This window comes from Erpetoichthys calabaricus, chromosome 2 (genome assembly GCF_900747795.2).
Source record: "Erpetoichthys calabaricus chromosome 2, fErpCal1.3, whole genome shotgun sequence".
NCBI lineage: Eukaryota > Metazoa > Chordata > Cladistia > Polypteriformes > Polypteridae > Erpetoichthys > Erpetoichthys calabaricus.
In genome coordinates, this window is record NC_041395.2 from 182,871,085 (window position 1) to 182,889,985 (window position 18,901).

Sequence of the window (18,901 nt, forward strand, 5' to 3'; positions counted from 1 at the left end):
AAGGAAGGTTGATATTGTGAGTGCAAGAGACCACATGGAAGGGCAACAAGGCCAGGTGTATTGGAGGCAGGTTCAAATTGTTCTACGATGTGGATAGAAGGAGAAACTGGGTAGGGATTATCTTAAAGGAACAGTATGAAGAGTGTCGGACAGTGTTGATTATGAAACTGAAAGTGCATTTATGAATGTGTTTACTGCGTATGCTCCACAAGTTGGGTGTGCAACGGATGAGAAAGAAGATTTCTGGAGTGAGTAGGATGAAGTGGTAGAGAGTGTACCCAAGGGAGAGAGAGTGGTGATTGGAGCAGATTTTAAGGGACATGTTGGTGACTGGAACAGAGGGGATGAGGAGGTGATGGGTAGGTATGATGTCAAGTAGAGGAATGACAAAGGTGACATTGAAGTGGATTTTGAAAAAAGGGTGGACAATGCTGTGGTGATAAACATTTTAAGAGGGATGAAAACTGATGTACAAGAGTGGAGAAAGATGCACACAGGCAGATTATGTTCTATGCAGGGGGGGTCAGTCTAAAAGGAGAATGGAGACTAAAATGGCAGTTAGGCAGCATAGGATGGTGCTCTATAGGATAACCGAGATCAAGAGGAGGAGAACAGTCAGTGAGGGCAGAGCCAAAGATCAAATGGTGGAAGATAAAAAAAAACAGACTAAGTGGCAGTGTAGAGTTACCAGATAGCTGGGCAACTACATCAGAGATGGTAAGGGAGATAGCTAGAAGGGTGCTTGGTGCGACATCTGGACAGAGGAAGGAGGACAAAGATGTGGTGGAATGGGGAAGTACAGGCGAGTATACAGAGGAAGAGGTTAGCAAATAAGTGGGATAGTCAAAAAAGATGGAAGAAAATAGGAGTGCAAGGAGAGAACCTGTAATTTGAAGACAGGTAGCAAAAGGTAAATACAAGGTATATAAGTTGTATGATAGGTTGGACACTAAGAAGGGAGAAATGGATCTGTACCAACTGGCAAGACAGACGCAACAAGCTGGGAAAGATGAGCAGCAGGTTAGGGTGATGAGGATAAATAATGAAAACGTACTCAAACTAGGAGAGCATGTTGAGCAGATGGAAAGAGTAGGTTGATGAATGAAGAGAAAGAAGTTCAGATGATGTGGAGACAGTGAACCAGGATGCAATGGATTAGCAAGAATGAAGTAGGTCTTTAGGAGAGATGGGTTTTTAACCAGACTTTAATGCAATTTTGGAAAACGAGAAGGTGCCCGAGGAATGGAGACCATGTGTACTAGTACCGATTTAAGGGGTGATGAGCAGATTTGTGGTAATCAGCCACAGCATAAAGTCATGAGAAAGGATAGTGCAAAATCAATTAAGCTAGGTTAAGAAGGGAGGAGATAATTGAAGTGCAGCAGTATAGTTTCATATCTGGAAAGAGTAATAGAGATGTGATGGTTTGCTCTGTGGGTGTTGATTGAGAAGTACAGAAAGTGTTGCATTGCGTCTTTGTGGACCTAAAGAAAGCATACGACAGGGTGTCTAGAGAGGAGTTGTGGTATAGTATGAGAAAGGAGTGGCACAGGAGCAAGAGTGGTACAGGATAGGTATGAGGGAAGCGTGACAGTGGGTAGGTCTGTGGTAGGAGTGATGGATAAATTTAAGGTGGAGATGGGATTACCTCAAAGCCATTTCTTATATGTAATGCAATGGTGATGGACAGGTTGACAGAGGAGATTAGACAGAAGTCCCCATGGACTATGTTTGCTGACCACAATGTGATCCATAAAGAGTATAGGAAGCAGGTTGGAGAGACTCTGGAGAGGTCAAGATATGCTCTAGAGAGGAGTCCTACTGACCTTCATTATTCTAAGTATATGCGTGTGAAAGAGAGGGAGGTCAGAGGAAAGGTGAGGATGCAGGGAGTAGAGCTGGTGAAGGTGGAAGATTTTTAAATAATTGGGATCACTAGTACAGAGTAATGGGGAGTGTGGAAGAGATGTGAAGATGAGAGAGCAGTGCACCAAAACAAAGAACAACTTCTACAAAGGTCTCCAGGTTTTGTAATTGTAAACTCCATATAATTGCAACTTCACATACCCATTAACAGTACATTTTCAATAGCCGAGCATTCAACTTGAAACGGCAATAGCAAGGAGGAGAAAACAGATTCTGCTTTTGTATAAATGGCATTCCTTCCCTAACACTGCAATACTTGGCTGCAAAACAATGGCAAGTGACAACTTTTATTAAGCTTAGTAATTAGTGCTTAATAAATATTTATTACTTACCTGCACTAGAAAAAGAAAAAAAAAAAAAATCAACTGGTACACTAGGCAAATAAGCAACAGCAATCTATAAAAGCCTTGGGTCTCCTCCTATCCTAGTAAAAATCATGAGCACACATTTTACAGAGATTTGCCTGCTTGAAGCAGACACCCTTCCAGAAGAATTTTCCCCAAATTGTAAATACTGGAAAGGACAAACAAAACATTTCAAAGTTTGAAGTGGCCGTGACACCTAACCCTCATATTTAAAGGGGAAGCAACTGCTGTGTGGAACCATCAACCTCTAGGATCATATCCCTTTGAATATCATGTTATGCATGCACCCATTTTCTTTGAGAGGAAAAAAAAAAAAAAAAAAATTTAGTCAAAGAAACGCCCACATGAGCAATACCATACAGCTTTCTCCCCTGACAACTTCATTAGATTACATGGAGAAGAGAAATAAAAACCCTCATTAAAATAAACATCAAGGAAATAAACTCATAGGTTCGTTTCCAACTATAAACAAATTATTAACCCACACTTGGAAAGAATTTCATTCACCAACATCAATATCCCCAGAAAGTTTCCAAATAAGCAAAACGGATCTTCATGCAAATTATGTAGAATCGGATGCCATAATTGATCTCCCTTAAATAATGAACTCACCTTGTGCAACTGCAAAATATTGCTGTTAAGAAATGTAGTGATTTTAGATCTGAGACAATTATGAAGATATGCAAAAAAAAAAAAAAAATAGCACAAAAATGATCTGAGCGCAGAGCACCTGTTAATATTCAGAATTTGGATCTCGTCCTGGACATATATTTTAGACTATTACATATGCCTGATGGGGATGGTTTTAACCCTTAAACCGCTGGAACCAGCTAGTCAGTTCCCAGTGCAATTTGCCAGCACGAAGGAGTCGAGTATATTCGGTGACATACAGTGCATCCGGAAAGTTTTCACAGTGCACCACTTTTTCCACATTTTGTTATGTTACAGCCTTATTCCAAAATGGATTAAATTCATTTTTCCCCCCTCAGAATTCTACACACAACACGCCATAATGACAACGTGAAAAAAGTTTGAGGTTTTTGCAAATTTATTAAAAAGAAAAAAAACAGAAATCACACAAGTATTCACAGCCTTTGCTCAATACTTTGTCGATGCACCTTTAGCAGCAATTACAGCCTCAAGTCTTTTTGACTATGATGCCACAAGCTTGGCACACCTATCCTTGGCCAGTTTCGAACATTCCTCTTTGCAGCACCTCTCAAGCTCCATCAGGTTGGATGGGAAGCGTCAGTGCACAGCCATTTCAAGATCTCTCCAGAGATGTTCAGTCAGATTCAAGTCTGGGCTCTGGCTGGGCCACTCAAGGACATTCACAGAGTTGTCCTGAAGCCACTCCTTTGATATCTTGGCTGTGTGCTTAGGGTCGTTGTCCTGCTGAAAGATGAACCGTCGCCCCAGTCTGAGGTCAAGAGCGCTCTGGAGCAGGTTTTCGTCCAGGATGTCTGTACATTGCTGCAGTCATCTTTCCCTTTATCCTGACTAGTCTCCCAGTCCCTGCCACTGAAAAACATCCACACAGCATGATGCTGCCACCATCACGCTTCACTGTAGGGATGGTATTGGCCTGGTGATGAGCAGTGCCTGGTTTCCTCCAAACGTGACGCCTGGCATTCACACCAAAGAGTTCAATCTTTGTCATCAGACCAGAGAATTTTCTTTCTCATGGTCTGAGAGTCCTTCAGGTGCCTTTTGGCAAACTCCAGGCGGGCTGCCATGTGCCTTTTACTAAGGAGTGGCTTCCGTCTGGCCCCTCTACCATACAGGCCTCATTGGTGGATTGCTGCAGAGATGGTTGTCCTTCTGGAAGGTTCTCCTCTCTCCACAGAGGACCTCTGGAGCTTTGACAGAATGACCATCAGGTTCTTGGTCACCTCTCTGACTAAAGCCCTTCTTCCCCCGATCGCTCAGTTTAGATGGCCGGCCAGCTCTAGGAAGAGTCCTGATGGTTTCGAACTTCTTCCACTTACAGATGGAGGCCACTGTGCTCATTGGGACCTTCAAAGCAGCAGAAATTTTTCTGTAACCTTCCCCAGATTTGTGCCTTGAGACAATCCTGTCTCGGAGGTCTACAGACAATTCCTTTGACTTCATGCTTGGTTTGTGCTCTGACATGAACGGTCAACTGTGGGACCTTATATAGACAGGTGTGTGCCTTTCCAAATCATATGACTCCAATTAAGCTGCAGAACCATCAAGGATGAGGAGGGGAAACAGGATGCACCTGAGCTCAATTTTGAGCTTCATGGCAAAGGCTGTGAATACTTATGTACATGTGCTTTCTCAATTGTTTTATTTTTAATAAATTTGCAAAAACCTCAAGTAAACTTTTTTCAGGTTGTCATTATGGGGTGTTGTGTGTAGAATTCGGAGGAAAAAATGAATTTAATCCATTTTGGAATAAGGCTGTAACATAACAAAATGTGGAAAAAGCGATGCGCCGTGAATACTTTCCGGATGCACTGTACATTCATTGAATGTCGCAACCGGCTATAGTCGGTTCCCAGTGCAATTTGCCAGCATGCCGGAACTGGTCGGTCAGTGCCGTACATTCCTTGAGCATGCAGCTTATGACCACTGCCACCCCCTTCAGCGTCACTGTCCCAGAGGTTCAGCCTCTGCACTAGACTAGCCTGCAAGCATCAGTGTTGGCCTCTGTGTGCTTGCGTGCAGCCAGTTCAAGCACAGTTGGCTCAGTGATTTACTGAATTTCAGTGGCGTCCATTGCACCATATACAGTAAATAGATTGTTGCAGTATTTTTTTTTTTTTTTAAATAGTTTTTACAGTTCATTGGCAGTGTGTACAATGATCAGTGTTGCAGTAATTGGGATACTCTTTGCATGGAAAAAAAAATTCCATTAAAATTTCACTTTCTTTTTGAATTGTGATGTTTCCTTAAAAAGTGCAGCAAAAAAAAAAAAAAAACATTTGGCATCCAGGGATGCATTAATTAAATGTTATTACTCTGAGGTAAATTCTTTACCTTACCACGGATGTCTGCCAACATAAAACCAATTTCTTTAATACACATTAGGGAATCCATTCAGGGGCTCCCGGTACCGGAAATGAAACTGCTATAATTCCCGGGAAAACGGGAATGGCCAAGCTCGCATATATAGCGTGTAAAAGTGTAAAAATCGATCAAGAACTAACAGAGTTATAGTTGAAAATAATTAAGGTGGCGCCATTGCTGCAGCTTGCACTTCATCAGACAACAGCTTTGAACAGCAACTTGAAATTGCAATGCGTCAGTCTGTTGCATCCACATTATCTATGCTAAGAAACTTGACAACACAGAATGATGACAAGAAACTGGATGCATGAGTAAAAGCTGAAATGGCGCTGTTTCAGAGCAACAGAAAGCACGGGCGTTGTTTAGAACAAGTGTATCTGATGATTGTGCCGCCTACTTCAGTTGAGGCAGAGCGTGCTCTCTTAGCGGCTGGCGTACTCTGCATGAAGGTGCGCTCTAGCATGGACGACCTCATGCTGGACACGTTAATAATAAAAATAATAATTCATTACATTTATACAGTAATCCATCGCTATATCGCGCTTCGACTTTCACAGCTTCACTCTATCGCGGATTTTATATGTAAGCATATTTAAATATATATCACGGATCTTTTGCGGACAATGGGTCTTTTAATTTCTGGTACATGCTTCCTCAGTTGGTTTACCCAGTTGATTTCATACAAGGGACGCTATTGGCAGATGGCTGAGAAGCTACCCAACCAGAGCGCGTATTACGTATTAAATAAAACTCCTCAAATATATTGAGCACGGGGGCTGTTCGCACCCCTAGAGGATACGGCCGCTCCTCAATAAATTATGAAAGATTACCTTCACATTGCTCTCTTTCTTGCTGGGCTTACATATGGCTGCTTTGTCAAGCGACATGCTTCCCGCACGGTGCTTTGCATACTTAAAAGCTCGAAGGGCACGTATTGATTTTTGATTGATTGTTTTTCTCGGTCTCTGACATTCTCTGCTCCTGACGGAGGGGGTGTGAGCAGAGGGGCTGTTCGCACACTGGCCTAGAGGATATGGACACTCCTCTAAAAAATGCTGAAAGACTACCTTTACATTGTACATCCTTGCTGCTGCCTTGTCCTGCGGTGCTTCGCATATTTAAAAGCCAAACAGCCCTATTGGTTTATGATTTTTTGCTTCCCTCTCTCTGACATTCTCTGCTCCTGACGTGCACTCCTTTGAAGAGGAAGATATGTTTGCATTCCTGTAGCTCTTTTAGGGCGGATGTCAACTTTTGTCGACAGGAGGGGTTGAGGGCGAATGTCGACAAAAGTCAACATCCAGGGATAGAGGGCGACAATCAGCTGTTAATGGCGACAAAACTCACTGTCATGTCGCAGGCATTCCATTCCCTGTGTGCTTGGAGGAATGCTAGACTCGTTGACTCGGCAACTAATCCTTGCGTGTGAGTTGCGAAATGTAAACAATGGCAAGATGGCATCGACATGTCACAAGGGAGCGAAGCGAGCGCAGAAAAGAAAACACTCGGCAGACAATGTTTTGCGCATTATCGCGGAGTCGGATTTTATTGACAGTGATCAGGAGATCGAACAAGAGTGAGAAGCCGGCATCAGCTGATCGAACACCAGCCGATGCCGCGCCAGCTGATCCGCTGCATCTATGGCAAGGTTCGCATGGGAGGAATACACAGACATTGATCCGTGGGAGCCGAACTGGCTACCGGACTTCACAAGACGGCACGGCTTGCTGTTGGACACGACAGATCACCAGCTGCTGGACTACTTCAGGCTGCTCTCTCCTGATGCTGCTTTTCAGCTACTGTCAGACTAGACAAACAGGTAGGCAGAGAAATTTTTTGAATCACAGGCTGCGCTTGCATCACATTCTCGGTTTTCAAAGTGGAAGCCCACAACAAAAGACGAGATGAAGCGCGCTGTGGCATTACAAATAGAGATGGGACAGAACTGGCGATATAACTTCAGGGAGCATTGGTCCAAACGTGCTTTGTCCCCTGGTGGCTTTGGACAGGTTATGCAGCGTGATGATAGGTACGTGATGCCACAAAGTTTTATTCACTTCTGTAATAAAAACAGAAGCAAATCCAATGGGGTGAGCCAGGCTATAATGCCATGCATAAAGTTCAACCCCTGCTTGACATTGTGGAACCAACATAGAAACAATTTTATCAGCCTGGCTATGATTTGTCTGTGCATGAATCGATGATAAAATAAAAGGGACACCTTTTTTTTCTGCAAATATATGCCAGACAAGTCCACAAAGTATGGCATAAAGGATTTTGTACTGGCAGAAGCAAACACTGGTTTCTGCCTGAAAGTAATTACATATACAGGAAAGTATTTCTTTCAAAGAGAGAACTGTCCCTTGACAAGTCAGGTTGTGCTGGAGCTGCTTCAGGGCTATGAACATTTGGGTCATGTTGTGTACATTTGGACAATTTTTATACATGTCTAGAATTGTTCATGGAGCTACAGAGCACAGGAATTGGAGCTTGCGGCACAGCGAGGGTGAACAGGATACACATGGCTTCACAGCTGAAGCCAGACAGGCTGAAGATGAAAAGAGGTGACAATACGGTTTTCATGCAGGCAGAAAACTTGGTGGCAGTGGCATGGCACGATGTCAAACGGGTGACTTGTCTCTACAGTACATATATGTGAGAAAGTGCAGCAACAGATAATTGAAAAGTAGGCACCAAAGCAACACATATTGTAAGCAGTGCAACGTGGCAATGACTGAAATTGGCTGCTTTGAGCAAGATCAGACTTTGCTGTGTAAAACGTACGTGATATGTATGTGAAATCATAGAGTATGCAGGCTCATACAACATGCAAGACAGTAATATTTGTCAAAAGTAAATATTTTTTGTTGATTTCAATTGCTTTGTGTTTTTTTAAAAAAAGTTAAGTTTTTGGAAAAATATTCAGCCCTGGGAGAAAAGAAAAAAAAAAAACTAGCCCTAAAAGAGTTAATTGTGAGACGGAACCGTCATCTCTGTCTTGTCATGGAGCACAGTTTAAAAACTTTTGAAAAAGAGAAATGTTTGTTTGCAGTGTTTGAATAAAGTTCCTGTCTCTCTACAACTTCCTGTGTTTCTGAGCAAATCTGTGACCCAAGCATGACAATATAAAAATAACCATATAAAAACATATGGTTTCTACTTTGCAGATTTTCACCTTTCACGGGGGGTTCTGGAACACAACCCCCGCAATCGAGGAGGATTACTGTATAGCGCTTTTCTCAGTACTCCAAGCGCTATCCACACAGGGAGGCACCGGGAAGTGAACCCACAATCTTCCACAGTCTCCTTAATGCAAAGCAGCAGCACTACCACTGCGCCACCTGTGAGGACGTTGTGCTTTTTACGCTCTTATTACCACAACTAAAGATACATGTACTTATATGACAGCATGAACTGCTTGTAGATAAGGTTAGTGTTTTATTTGTGTCAACATATTGCAGTAGTTTTATTAAAAATAAGTGTCGGTCGTTCTAAAACTGTTCACATGTGAGATGCCCCGTGCACTGTCATCCTGGGCGCCCGGGAATAAAATGCAGGATTCCGAATTCCCAGAAATGGATAAACCCGTCCGGGAATGGATTCCCTAATACACATCAGTATGATTCTGGTTAAATTAAAAAAAAAAAACAAAAAAAAAAAACACTAAAGTATTACACTTACTGTTTTGATGCACTTATGAAGGATAGATTCGTGGATAAGATCAAGCTTTCCAAGTTCTCCAATGAATTTGATGTTGCCCAGCATTTTGATCTTGGCAATGGCACGCTGCTCCTCTTCATCAGGTGTAAGAGGGTTGTCATGTTTGTCATAGACTGCATAAAGAATAATTGAAAAATGTACAGATTGGAGTAAGAATGTTGCAATAACAAAAACAAAAAAATTGTTATTGCAATAACAATAAAAGTTCTGCATTCGATACCAGTACTGGTGAAATTTCACAATACCCTATACCTATTCGATATCACAGTAAAATCAGAAGTTGCCTTTCAGCAATTTCTTTTTTTAAATTAAAAATTCCTACGTTATTGAAGTAAACAATGTCTCTCCGTAATATATAAATACAAATAGTAACAGCAGCTTTAAAACAGAGGTGGGTCAAGTAGTAACCCAACTATCACTTAAGCAAACTAGTATATTCATAAATATCAAAATACATTGTAGGACTTGAATTTTAAATGTACAATAGATATGGAGATTCCCAGTTCTAAACAAGAGGGGGTTTTATTATTATTGGGAGTTGGGATTTCAACACATTGTTTATAAATGACATTATGAACTTCCCAACTATTATAGCTGTACTGTTGAATTGGTGATTTACTAGAAAATTCACAATTTTAATTTAAACCAACAGGCATTTAAAATCTAGTTTGTTATTGGAATCAATTAGGTGTGCAATATACGCTACTGAATGATTTTAAATTTGCATCATTACATGATTAAAAAAAAGTTAGATAAATTGATTCAAAATTTCCAATACCACAAACCCCTGGTTCTTTAAAATTTTCCAAATGTACCATTTCTTGCATTATCCCAACTTTAAGGCTTTCTGTGTAAAAATCAAACTTGTCTGTTTTAGATTAATAAATTAAGAACTCCTGTAAAACAGCCTTATTTTGTTTTTGGTTTAAAGGGGTCTTGCATGTGTGATAAGACTTACTGCTTAGCCTGTGTATAAAGCCAGAATTTAAAAATTTAAAGGTTTACCTGTAATCAATCAATTGCAACCGAGAGCCTTCATTACATTTGCCAACATACCACTCAAATATGACACGTAGTGCTGGGCGGTATACCGGTTCATACCGAAAACCGTTTAAAATTTTTTTTATGATATGGATTTTTCTTATACCGCAAGACCGGTTTAAATTGCCTAAACGACGTTCGGAACGTGGCGCAGCGGGAAACTGTTCAAGTGGGAACCTTTTTCACTGCTACACCGCTAAACACAGATTTGTTGCACTAGGGCTCTTTTTCACTGCTACACCACCAAATAGTGGGCAGTAGCATAGGTATGCTGCGCAATGAAAATGGACAGAGAGCCGAAAAAAATGAGTCACGTCTGTCGCCTGGAGATGCTTTAGTTTTAAAAGGTCAGATGTGTAAATACTGTTTCTATACTACTGGATAATACTGCAAGCCAAGTTGTACTTGTTTTATTTGTTTTCAATACAGTGTAATGTACCAGGGTACTGTATAATATTATTGTGACGACATGTTGACTTTACTCTCGTACTTTGTCATTAAAGTAGAACATCGTAAACTAAACTTCATCGTAAAATGAGTATTTAATTTACTAGATTTTCTCAAACCCCGTCATAAGTTATACAGCACATTAAACGCTTTGTGTTAAGTGTTCCCCGAGCTTCTTAAACTGACTTCCTCTGCACTAAGAGGAGGCACCAGCAGCGATCGCAGCACAGAATCCATTCACATGATATTCATGCTCTCTGAACATTTAGAATGCCAAGATAAATACTTTGATATAAATAAATACTTGATATAAATTCTAAATTTTCAGAGAGCAGGAATATCATACAGTGAATGGATTCTGCATGGTGATCGCTTAGTGCAGAGGAAGTCCGTTTAAGAAGCGTAGTGATTAACAACTGGGTCGGGGAACACAACACAAAGCATTTAATGTGCTACATTAACTTATGACGTGGTTTGAGAAATCTAGTAAATTAAACAATGATTTGAGGATGAAGTTTAGTTTACGACATTCTACTTTAATTATAAAGTAAACTATGAGAATAGAGTGGAAATGTCGACTTTAATCTCGACGTATAGTTTTTTTTTTCTTCCGTGTCCGTATTTTTTCTTCTTCACCGTGGCCCTAATACGATTCCGTAAGGCTATACCACAAATACAATTATAATGCAAGTTGCAGTTGTATCATTTATGTATATAGCTTAGCTTGAAGCAAGGTCCATATTAATGCAGTTTGCTTAAATGATAGTTCAATTGGTAAAGATGTCATCACCAAGATTGCACTTTATTTTATTTTAATTTAATTTGGTGAATACTGTGTAATGCACCTGGGCTTTTGAAGCCTTGAAGTAATAGTGCAACTATCAGTAATAATACAATTATTTATTTTATTGTTACTATTTATTAGTTTAAATATTATGCAGTTTAATGATGGTAAAGTTGTTTAAAAAGTCCCTTTAACGTGTCAGTGGACAGAGATTGTTAACATTAACAGAAAGTGTAGTTTTACAAAAAATATTTATTTATTCCTTTTCTAAGACATGTTCAGTGCAATACAACTTTTGACAAGCACTTCTGGATATTTTCCTAAGTCTAAATACCTCTTTGGATGGTTGAAAATATGTTGTCAAAATTATAATTTAAGTTTTTGCAAAATCTGTTTAATAAAAAGGTTCTATATTTTGGCTGCATCTGTCATGCAATGTGATTTCCTTCTCTTACCTTGAAAAGTATCACTTTATGGGGCAATGCACACCTGTATTAATACTTGTGTGCACATTAAAATGTTTTTTTTGTACAATGTACAATGCTCTTGACAGTGGAATAGGTTATTCTTAGCCAGTAATTGCAGTGGAAAATGTGTTTAACATCCACTCATGCATGGGGAAAAAAATACCGTCAAATACGGGATAATTTAGAAAAATACCGTGATATAGAATTTTGGTCATACCGGCCACCCCTAATGACACGTCTACTTTTACTATGTTGGTCACATTTTTGGGGTTACTCACATGAACATTAATCTGCGTTAAAAAAAATCAAAATGCATATCACATATTTAGCGTTAAACTCAGCCAGCAATGAATCATGTCATTTTATCCATATTGCAACCTGCGCATATATTTCTATTAACAGAGTACATGTTTTAATAAGGAGATGTGCATTGCATTTGAAAGCATTGAAACAAACTCTTGCCATGTTTTGGGGAAGGGGGAAAAAAAATATACTTACTCTCAACATTTCTGGTACGATTTTCAAATTCATCTTGAAGTTTAGTAATTAAAAGTCTCCTGAACGTCTGTGAAGGAAAGAAAAAAAATTATACTAAGTGCTGACAAACTATTTTGTACATCATTTTATCAAAAAATTCAAACAGGCACAGAAATGTGAGCTTTATTTGAATATTTATTGAATAATTTCAAATACTAAATTTGAAAATATCAGGTTTTGGAAAAAAATTTTTTTTTTATTGATTACAGTGTTATGTAAAAATAGATAAGTCCATTATTAATCACAACTTGAAATCAGACTAAATTAGGCTTTGGGTTCCTTTCATCCTCAGTGTTACAATGGAATATGAAGTACAAAACCAGCATGAAATTTTAGATGAGGGGAGAACATGCAAAGTGGCACTGAGTAGATGGAGCAATCAAGCCACAAGTCTGCCATATCTATGAAAATGTCCAAGAGAGCTGCATTATTTCGCAGATTGGCACAATGTGGATTGAGCCATTCACATTCTCATTAAAAACAGATGCTGCCTGAGCCCTTTGATACTTCCGCTATGCTGTTAATATACAGACAGTTACTGAGTAATTTTCTGCCCCGAGGGTACACACAAATGTATTTTTTTTTTTTTTAATACAAACATTTAAAGTGAAATTATAGATCTATTATAATAAAAAAATCTCGGGTCGAGATGCAATTTTCACGGAGACGCTTGTCTCACTTCCTTGTCTCGCGGGATATTAAAGGACAGTTGCTGTACAGGCGTTTAAATGATCGATGTGCAGCGCAACATGCGCAAGAAGCAGCAGCAAACCACCTGATTGAGCATAGAGGAGGTGTAAAAATTTACAATAAAAAAAAAAGTTTCCCCATTGTATCACCGTTTAAGAGGGGGTTTCCCAGGAGCAACTGCATCTCTTTAGCGTGCATTCAGCTCCCCTCTTCACAATGCGAGAGGCAGTGATGCGAAGTGGCTGGTGGGTAGCACACACTGGGGGGAGGGGTGCAGGGAAACAACTCATTCACTACAGCTTTATTACTAGCAAATATCAAGCAAAAAAAAAAATGAACGAAAATAAAATCTCTGAATTGTAAATCCGGTAAACCAAACCCAGGGGTGGGAGAGTAAAGCCCCTTAGTATACACACACACACATTATTTATATATATATATATATATATATTACACACACACACACACATACATACATAGATCCCTCGCTATATCGCGCTTCGCGGCTTCACTCCATCGCGGATTTTATATGTAAGCATATTTAAATATATATCGCGGATTTTTCGCTGCTTCGCGGGTTTCTGCGGACAATGGGTCTTTTAATTTCTGGTACATGCTTCCTCAGTTGGTTTGCCCAGTTGATTTCATACAAGGGACGCTATTGGTAGATGGCTGAGAAGCTACCCAACTTACTTTCTCTCTCTCTCTCTTGCGTGGACGTAGGGGGGTGTGAGCAGGGGGGCTGTGTGCAGCTGCTTCCTGAAGGACATGCTGCAAGGTGCTTCGCATACTTAAAAGCTCAAAGGGCACTTATTGATTTTTGACTTTGTTTTTCTGTGGCTCTCTCTCTCTCTCTTCCTGCTCCTGACAGAGGGGGTGTGAGCTGCCGCCTTCAACAGCTTTGTACCGGCGGTGCTTCGCATACTAAAAGCCAAAAAGTCCTATTGATTTTTTTTTTTTTTTTTGACTGCTTGCTTTGCACTCCTTTGAAAAGGAAGATATGTTTGCATTCTTTTAATTGTGAGACTGAACTGTCATCTCTGTCTTGTCATGGAGCACAGTTTAAACTTTTGAAAAAGAGACAAATGTTTATTTGCAGTGTTTGAATAACGTTCCTGTCTCTCTACAACCTCCTGCGTTTCTGCGCAAATCTGTGACCCAAGCATGACATTCTAAAAATAACCACATAAACATATGGTTTCTACTTCGCGGATTTTCCTATTTCGCGGGTGGCTCTGGAACGCAACCCCCACGATGGAGGAGGGATTACTGTATGTATGTATGTATGTATATTATATATATATATATATATATATATATATATATATATATATACACATACACAGCATCCAGAAAGTATTCACAGCGCATCACTTTTTCCACATTTTGTTACAGTATGTTACAGCCTTATTCCAAAATGGATTAAATTCACTTTTTTCCTGGACGAAAACCTGCTCCAGAGCGCTCTAGACCTCAGACTGGGGCGACGGTTCATCTTTCAGCAGGACAACGACCCTAAGCACACAGCCAAGATATCAAAGGAGTGACTTCAGGACAACTCTGTGAATGTCCTTGAGTAGCCCAGCCACAGCCCAGACTTGAATCCGATTGAACATCTCTGGAGAGATCTTAAAATGGCTGTGCACAGACGCTTCCCAGCCAACCTGATGGAGCTTGAGAGGTGCTGCAAAGAGGAATGCGCGAAACTGTCCAAGGATACGTGTGCCAAGCTTGTGGCATCATATTCAAAAAGACTTGATGCTGTAATTGCTGCCAAAGGTGCATCGACAAAGTATTGAGCAAAGGCTGTGAATACTTATGTACAAGTGATTTCTCAGGTTTTTTTTATTTTTAATAAATTTGCAAAAACCTCAAGTAAACTTTTTTCACGTTGTCATTATGGGGTGTTGTGTGTACAATTCTGAGGAAAAAAATGAATTTAATCCATTTTGGAATAAGGCTGTAACAATGTGGAAAAAGTGATGTGCTGTGAATACTTTCTGGGCGTACTGTATATACATACATACATTCATATACAGTCATATGAAAAAGTTTGGGAACCCCTCTTAATTCTTTGGATTTTTGTTTATCAATGGATGAGCTTTCAAAGTAGCAACTTCCTTTTAATATATGACATGCCTTATGGAAACAGTAGTATTTCAGCAGTGACATTAAGTTTATTGGATTAACAGAAACTATGCAATATGCATCATAATAAAATTACACAGGTGCATAAATTTGGGCACCCCAACAGAGATTACATCAATACTTAGTTGAGCTTCCTTTTGCAGATATAACAGCCTCTAGACACCTCCTATAGCCTTTGACGAGCGTCTGGATTCTGGATGAAGGTATTTTTGACCATTCTTCCATACAAAATCTCTCCAGTTAAATTTGATGGCCACCAAGCACAGACAGTCTGCTTCAAATCATCCCATAGATTGTCGATGATATTCAAGTTAGGGGACTGTGACGGTCATTACAGAATATTTTACTTCTCCCTCTGCATGAATTCCTTGTAGATTTCGAACTGTGTTTTGGGTCATTGTCTTGTTGGAATATCCAACCCCTGTGTAACTTCAACTTTGAGACTGATGCTTGAACATTATCCTGAAGAATTTGTTGATATTGTTAGAATTCATCTGACCCTCGACTTTAACAAGGGCCCCGGTCCCTGAACTAGCCACACAGCATGATGGAACCTCCACCAAATATGACAGTAAGTAGAATGTGTTTTTTTTGGAATGCGGTGTTGTTCTTCCACCATTCAAAGCGCTTTTTGTTATGACCAAATAACAACCTTTGTCTCATCAGTCCAAAGCACTTTGTTCCAAAATGAATCTGGCTTGTCTAAATGAGCATTTGCATACACCAAGCAACTCCGTTTGTGGCGCGAGTGCAGAGAGGGCTTCTTTCTCATCACCCTGCCATACAGATGTTTTGTACAAATTGTGCTGAATTGTAGAACGATGTACAGATACACCATCTGCTTCAAGATGTTCTTGCAGGTCTTTGGAGGTGATCTGTGGGTTGTCTGTAACCATTCTCACAATCCTGTGCATATGCCGCTCCTGTATTTTTCTTGGCATGCCAGACCTGGGCTTAACAGGAACTGTGCCTGAGGCCTTCCATTTCCTGATTACAATCCTTACAGTTGAAACTGACAGCTTTATGTAGCCTCCCCCTAAACCATGATGCTGAACAATCTTTGGTTTTCAGATCTTTTGAGAGTTGCTTTGAGGATCCCATGCGGTCACTCTTCAGAGAAGAGTCAAAGGGAAGCACAACTTGCAATTGACCACCTTAAAATACCTTTTCTCATGATTGGACACACCTGTCTATGAAGTTCAAGGCTTATCGAGCTAGTCCAACCAATTTGGTGTTGCAAGTAATCAGTATTGAGCAGTTATATGCATTCAAACCAGCAAAATTACAAGGGGACCCACATTTTTGCACAGCCAGTTTTTCACATTTGATTTAATTACATACAACTAAAATACTGCTTCACTAAAAATCTTTGTTCGGAAAACAACCCAGTACTCAGATGTTCCTAGGAAATGAAAGACATACCACTGTTATCTTTTTTGTTGAAAGATTATTATGCAGGCTGAGAGGCCAAACTTTTTCATAGGACTGTACAAATATACACATACATATCCACTCACTCACAATGTGCAACAAGAAATGACTTGTGGTCATGCAAGCTGTATTAGCCTCTCTGTAGCTTTTGGGCATAGGGCAGCATTAATGGTCTGATGGTCAATTAGTGAGAGGATGATCAAGGGAAACAGGATGCACCTGAACTCAATATTGAGCTTCATGGCAAAGGCTGTGAATACTTATGTACATGTGCTTTCTCAATTTTTAATAAATTTGCAAAAATCTCAAGTAAACTTTTTTCACGTTGTCATAATGGGGTGTTGGTCTAGAATTCTCAGGAATAAAATGAATTTAATCCATTTTGGAATAAGGCTGTAACAAAATATGGAAAAAGTGATGCACTGTGAATAACATACATACATACATACATACACACACACGCAAAATACCCGCGCTTTGCAGCGGCAAAGTACTGCTTTAAAATTTTTATTAAGAAAAGTAAACCTTCTTAAACCGAGGGAAAATATACCAATAATTATTTGTTAAGGATCTCTTTCTATACCACGTTGTCAGTTTGGCCCTCAGGTCGTAATATTACCAAGCTGTTTGCCGAGCTTACTCTTGAGCATGCAACGTATAGTTGGCCATGTGAAAAGCAATCTTGCCTCAAATCAATGCCAACCTTTTGTAGGGTCTGTCCCTGAGACTTATTGTCATTGCGAAGCTGAGCCTTACTGGAAATTGGAGGCGTTTGAATTGAAATGGGTTTCATCGATAACTTCGCATCCAGCTTTTGAGAGTTTAAACATTGATAAACATCGAAGTGTCCACTACTCAAATCGTCACTTATGAATCTAAGATGTTTAAGAGGCATTGGCGGTTGTCCAAAGGTGTAAAATATTTGGCTGTTTCGGTACACTTGAAAGCGACAACCGACCAATTCAGCGGCAGCCATCAACTCACATGCAGAACCATAGGTGAAGGGCTTAAGCATTTTACTCTTATAGTGCTCCTGTGTAGTATAATTATCTCCTGTACCGTCATCAGTCCACAACTTGAACCTGTCCCGGTCATTCAATACATAAGACACAACGTTCCTCCGGATATCAAGAGTGTGCCTGATATGGCCGTGCAATATAACACAGAGAATGGAAAAGGCAGTCGCCATCTCTGGGCATGGAAACCACTCGGTAAGTGACAGTTCTTTGATCGATGGTGATCACCTCGATAGACATGTTAATGGGGGTATGGTTGGAACGATAAAGGAAATGGGTACCTGAACAATGTAAACCAAGTCTAAAATACCTACACAATAACTATAATTGTAATAAACTAACAACAGTGGAGAATCCGTAGATTAAATAAAAAGGCTGCAGTTATCAGCAGGGAGACGTGAATACCGTGGCGAAGCAAGGAAGGGAATGAAGAGACCAGAGTGACGGACGGCCTTATATAGGTAGGCAGCCAACTACGTGGGAGGTGTGGGGATGGGGGACCCAACGCAACCTCATACGGTGACCGAGCTGTAGGCTATGGACGTATATATGTACGTAAGCAGGATTCAGTTAGCGTTGGGAACCCGCGTACCAAATTTCTTGAAGATGGGTCCATAAGTAACAAAGACAGTTGGAAAGTTCAATATGGCGGCTGACAGTGACGTCATACCACCGAAATAAGTACGTACATCGGTTTCAGTTAGCGCAGGGAAGCCGCCTACCAAATTTCATGAAGATGGGGCCATAAATAAAGTTTAACATGGCGGACGTTGTCGACCGTTACGCGTAGAATTTCAAAATGAAACCTGCTTAACTTTTGTAAGTAAGCTGTAAGGAATGAGCCTGCCAAATTACAGCCTTCTACCTACACGAGAAGTTGGAGAATTAGTGATGAGTGAGTCAGTGAGGGCTTTGCCTTTTATTAGTATAGACATACATACATACACACACACACACAAATTTACATGCAAATGATAAATGAAAGGTTGGACAGGAGAACACAACCCTACATAGTGAGGGGCACAGGATGCTTTTACAAGTGGTTCAAGCTGTCCAGGGCTCTAAGTCATAGTAACCCTTCTAAACCAATCCATCCTACTTCCCTTTGAGGTTTGAGAAACTCACCCTTGTATATGAAAATCTGCAGAAAAGTAAATAAGAGATCCTGGGCATCATTAGAACATACACCCCTAAAAAGTTAAATTGTGATTCATTACATGATCATTGAGACACAAACATCCATGGAGCTGCTTATCCCAGTAATTAAAGGTTTACATGGTCATGTTCTAAACATCA

General features: G+C 40.1%; 1 protein-coding gene across 1 annotated transcript in view; it reads right to left on the bottom strand.

The window, feature by feature from the left end:
• The window catches only part of LOC114646605 (eukaryotic translation initiation factor 4 gamma 2-like), a 69,896-nt gene that overhangs the window by 18,489 nt on the left and 32,506 nt on the right, over window positions 1-18,901 (bottom strand). Inside the window, exons 7-8 of the mRNA XM_051922573.1 lie at window positions 12,282-12,348; window positions 9,006-9,157 (exon numbers count right to left, since the gene is read on the bottom strand). Coding sequence (XP_051778533.1) covers window positions 9,006-9,157; window positions 12,282-12,348 — 219 coding nt within the window. The remainder of the gene's footprint in view (window positions 1-9,005; window positions 9,158-12,281; window positions 12,349-18,901) is intronic.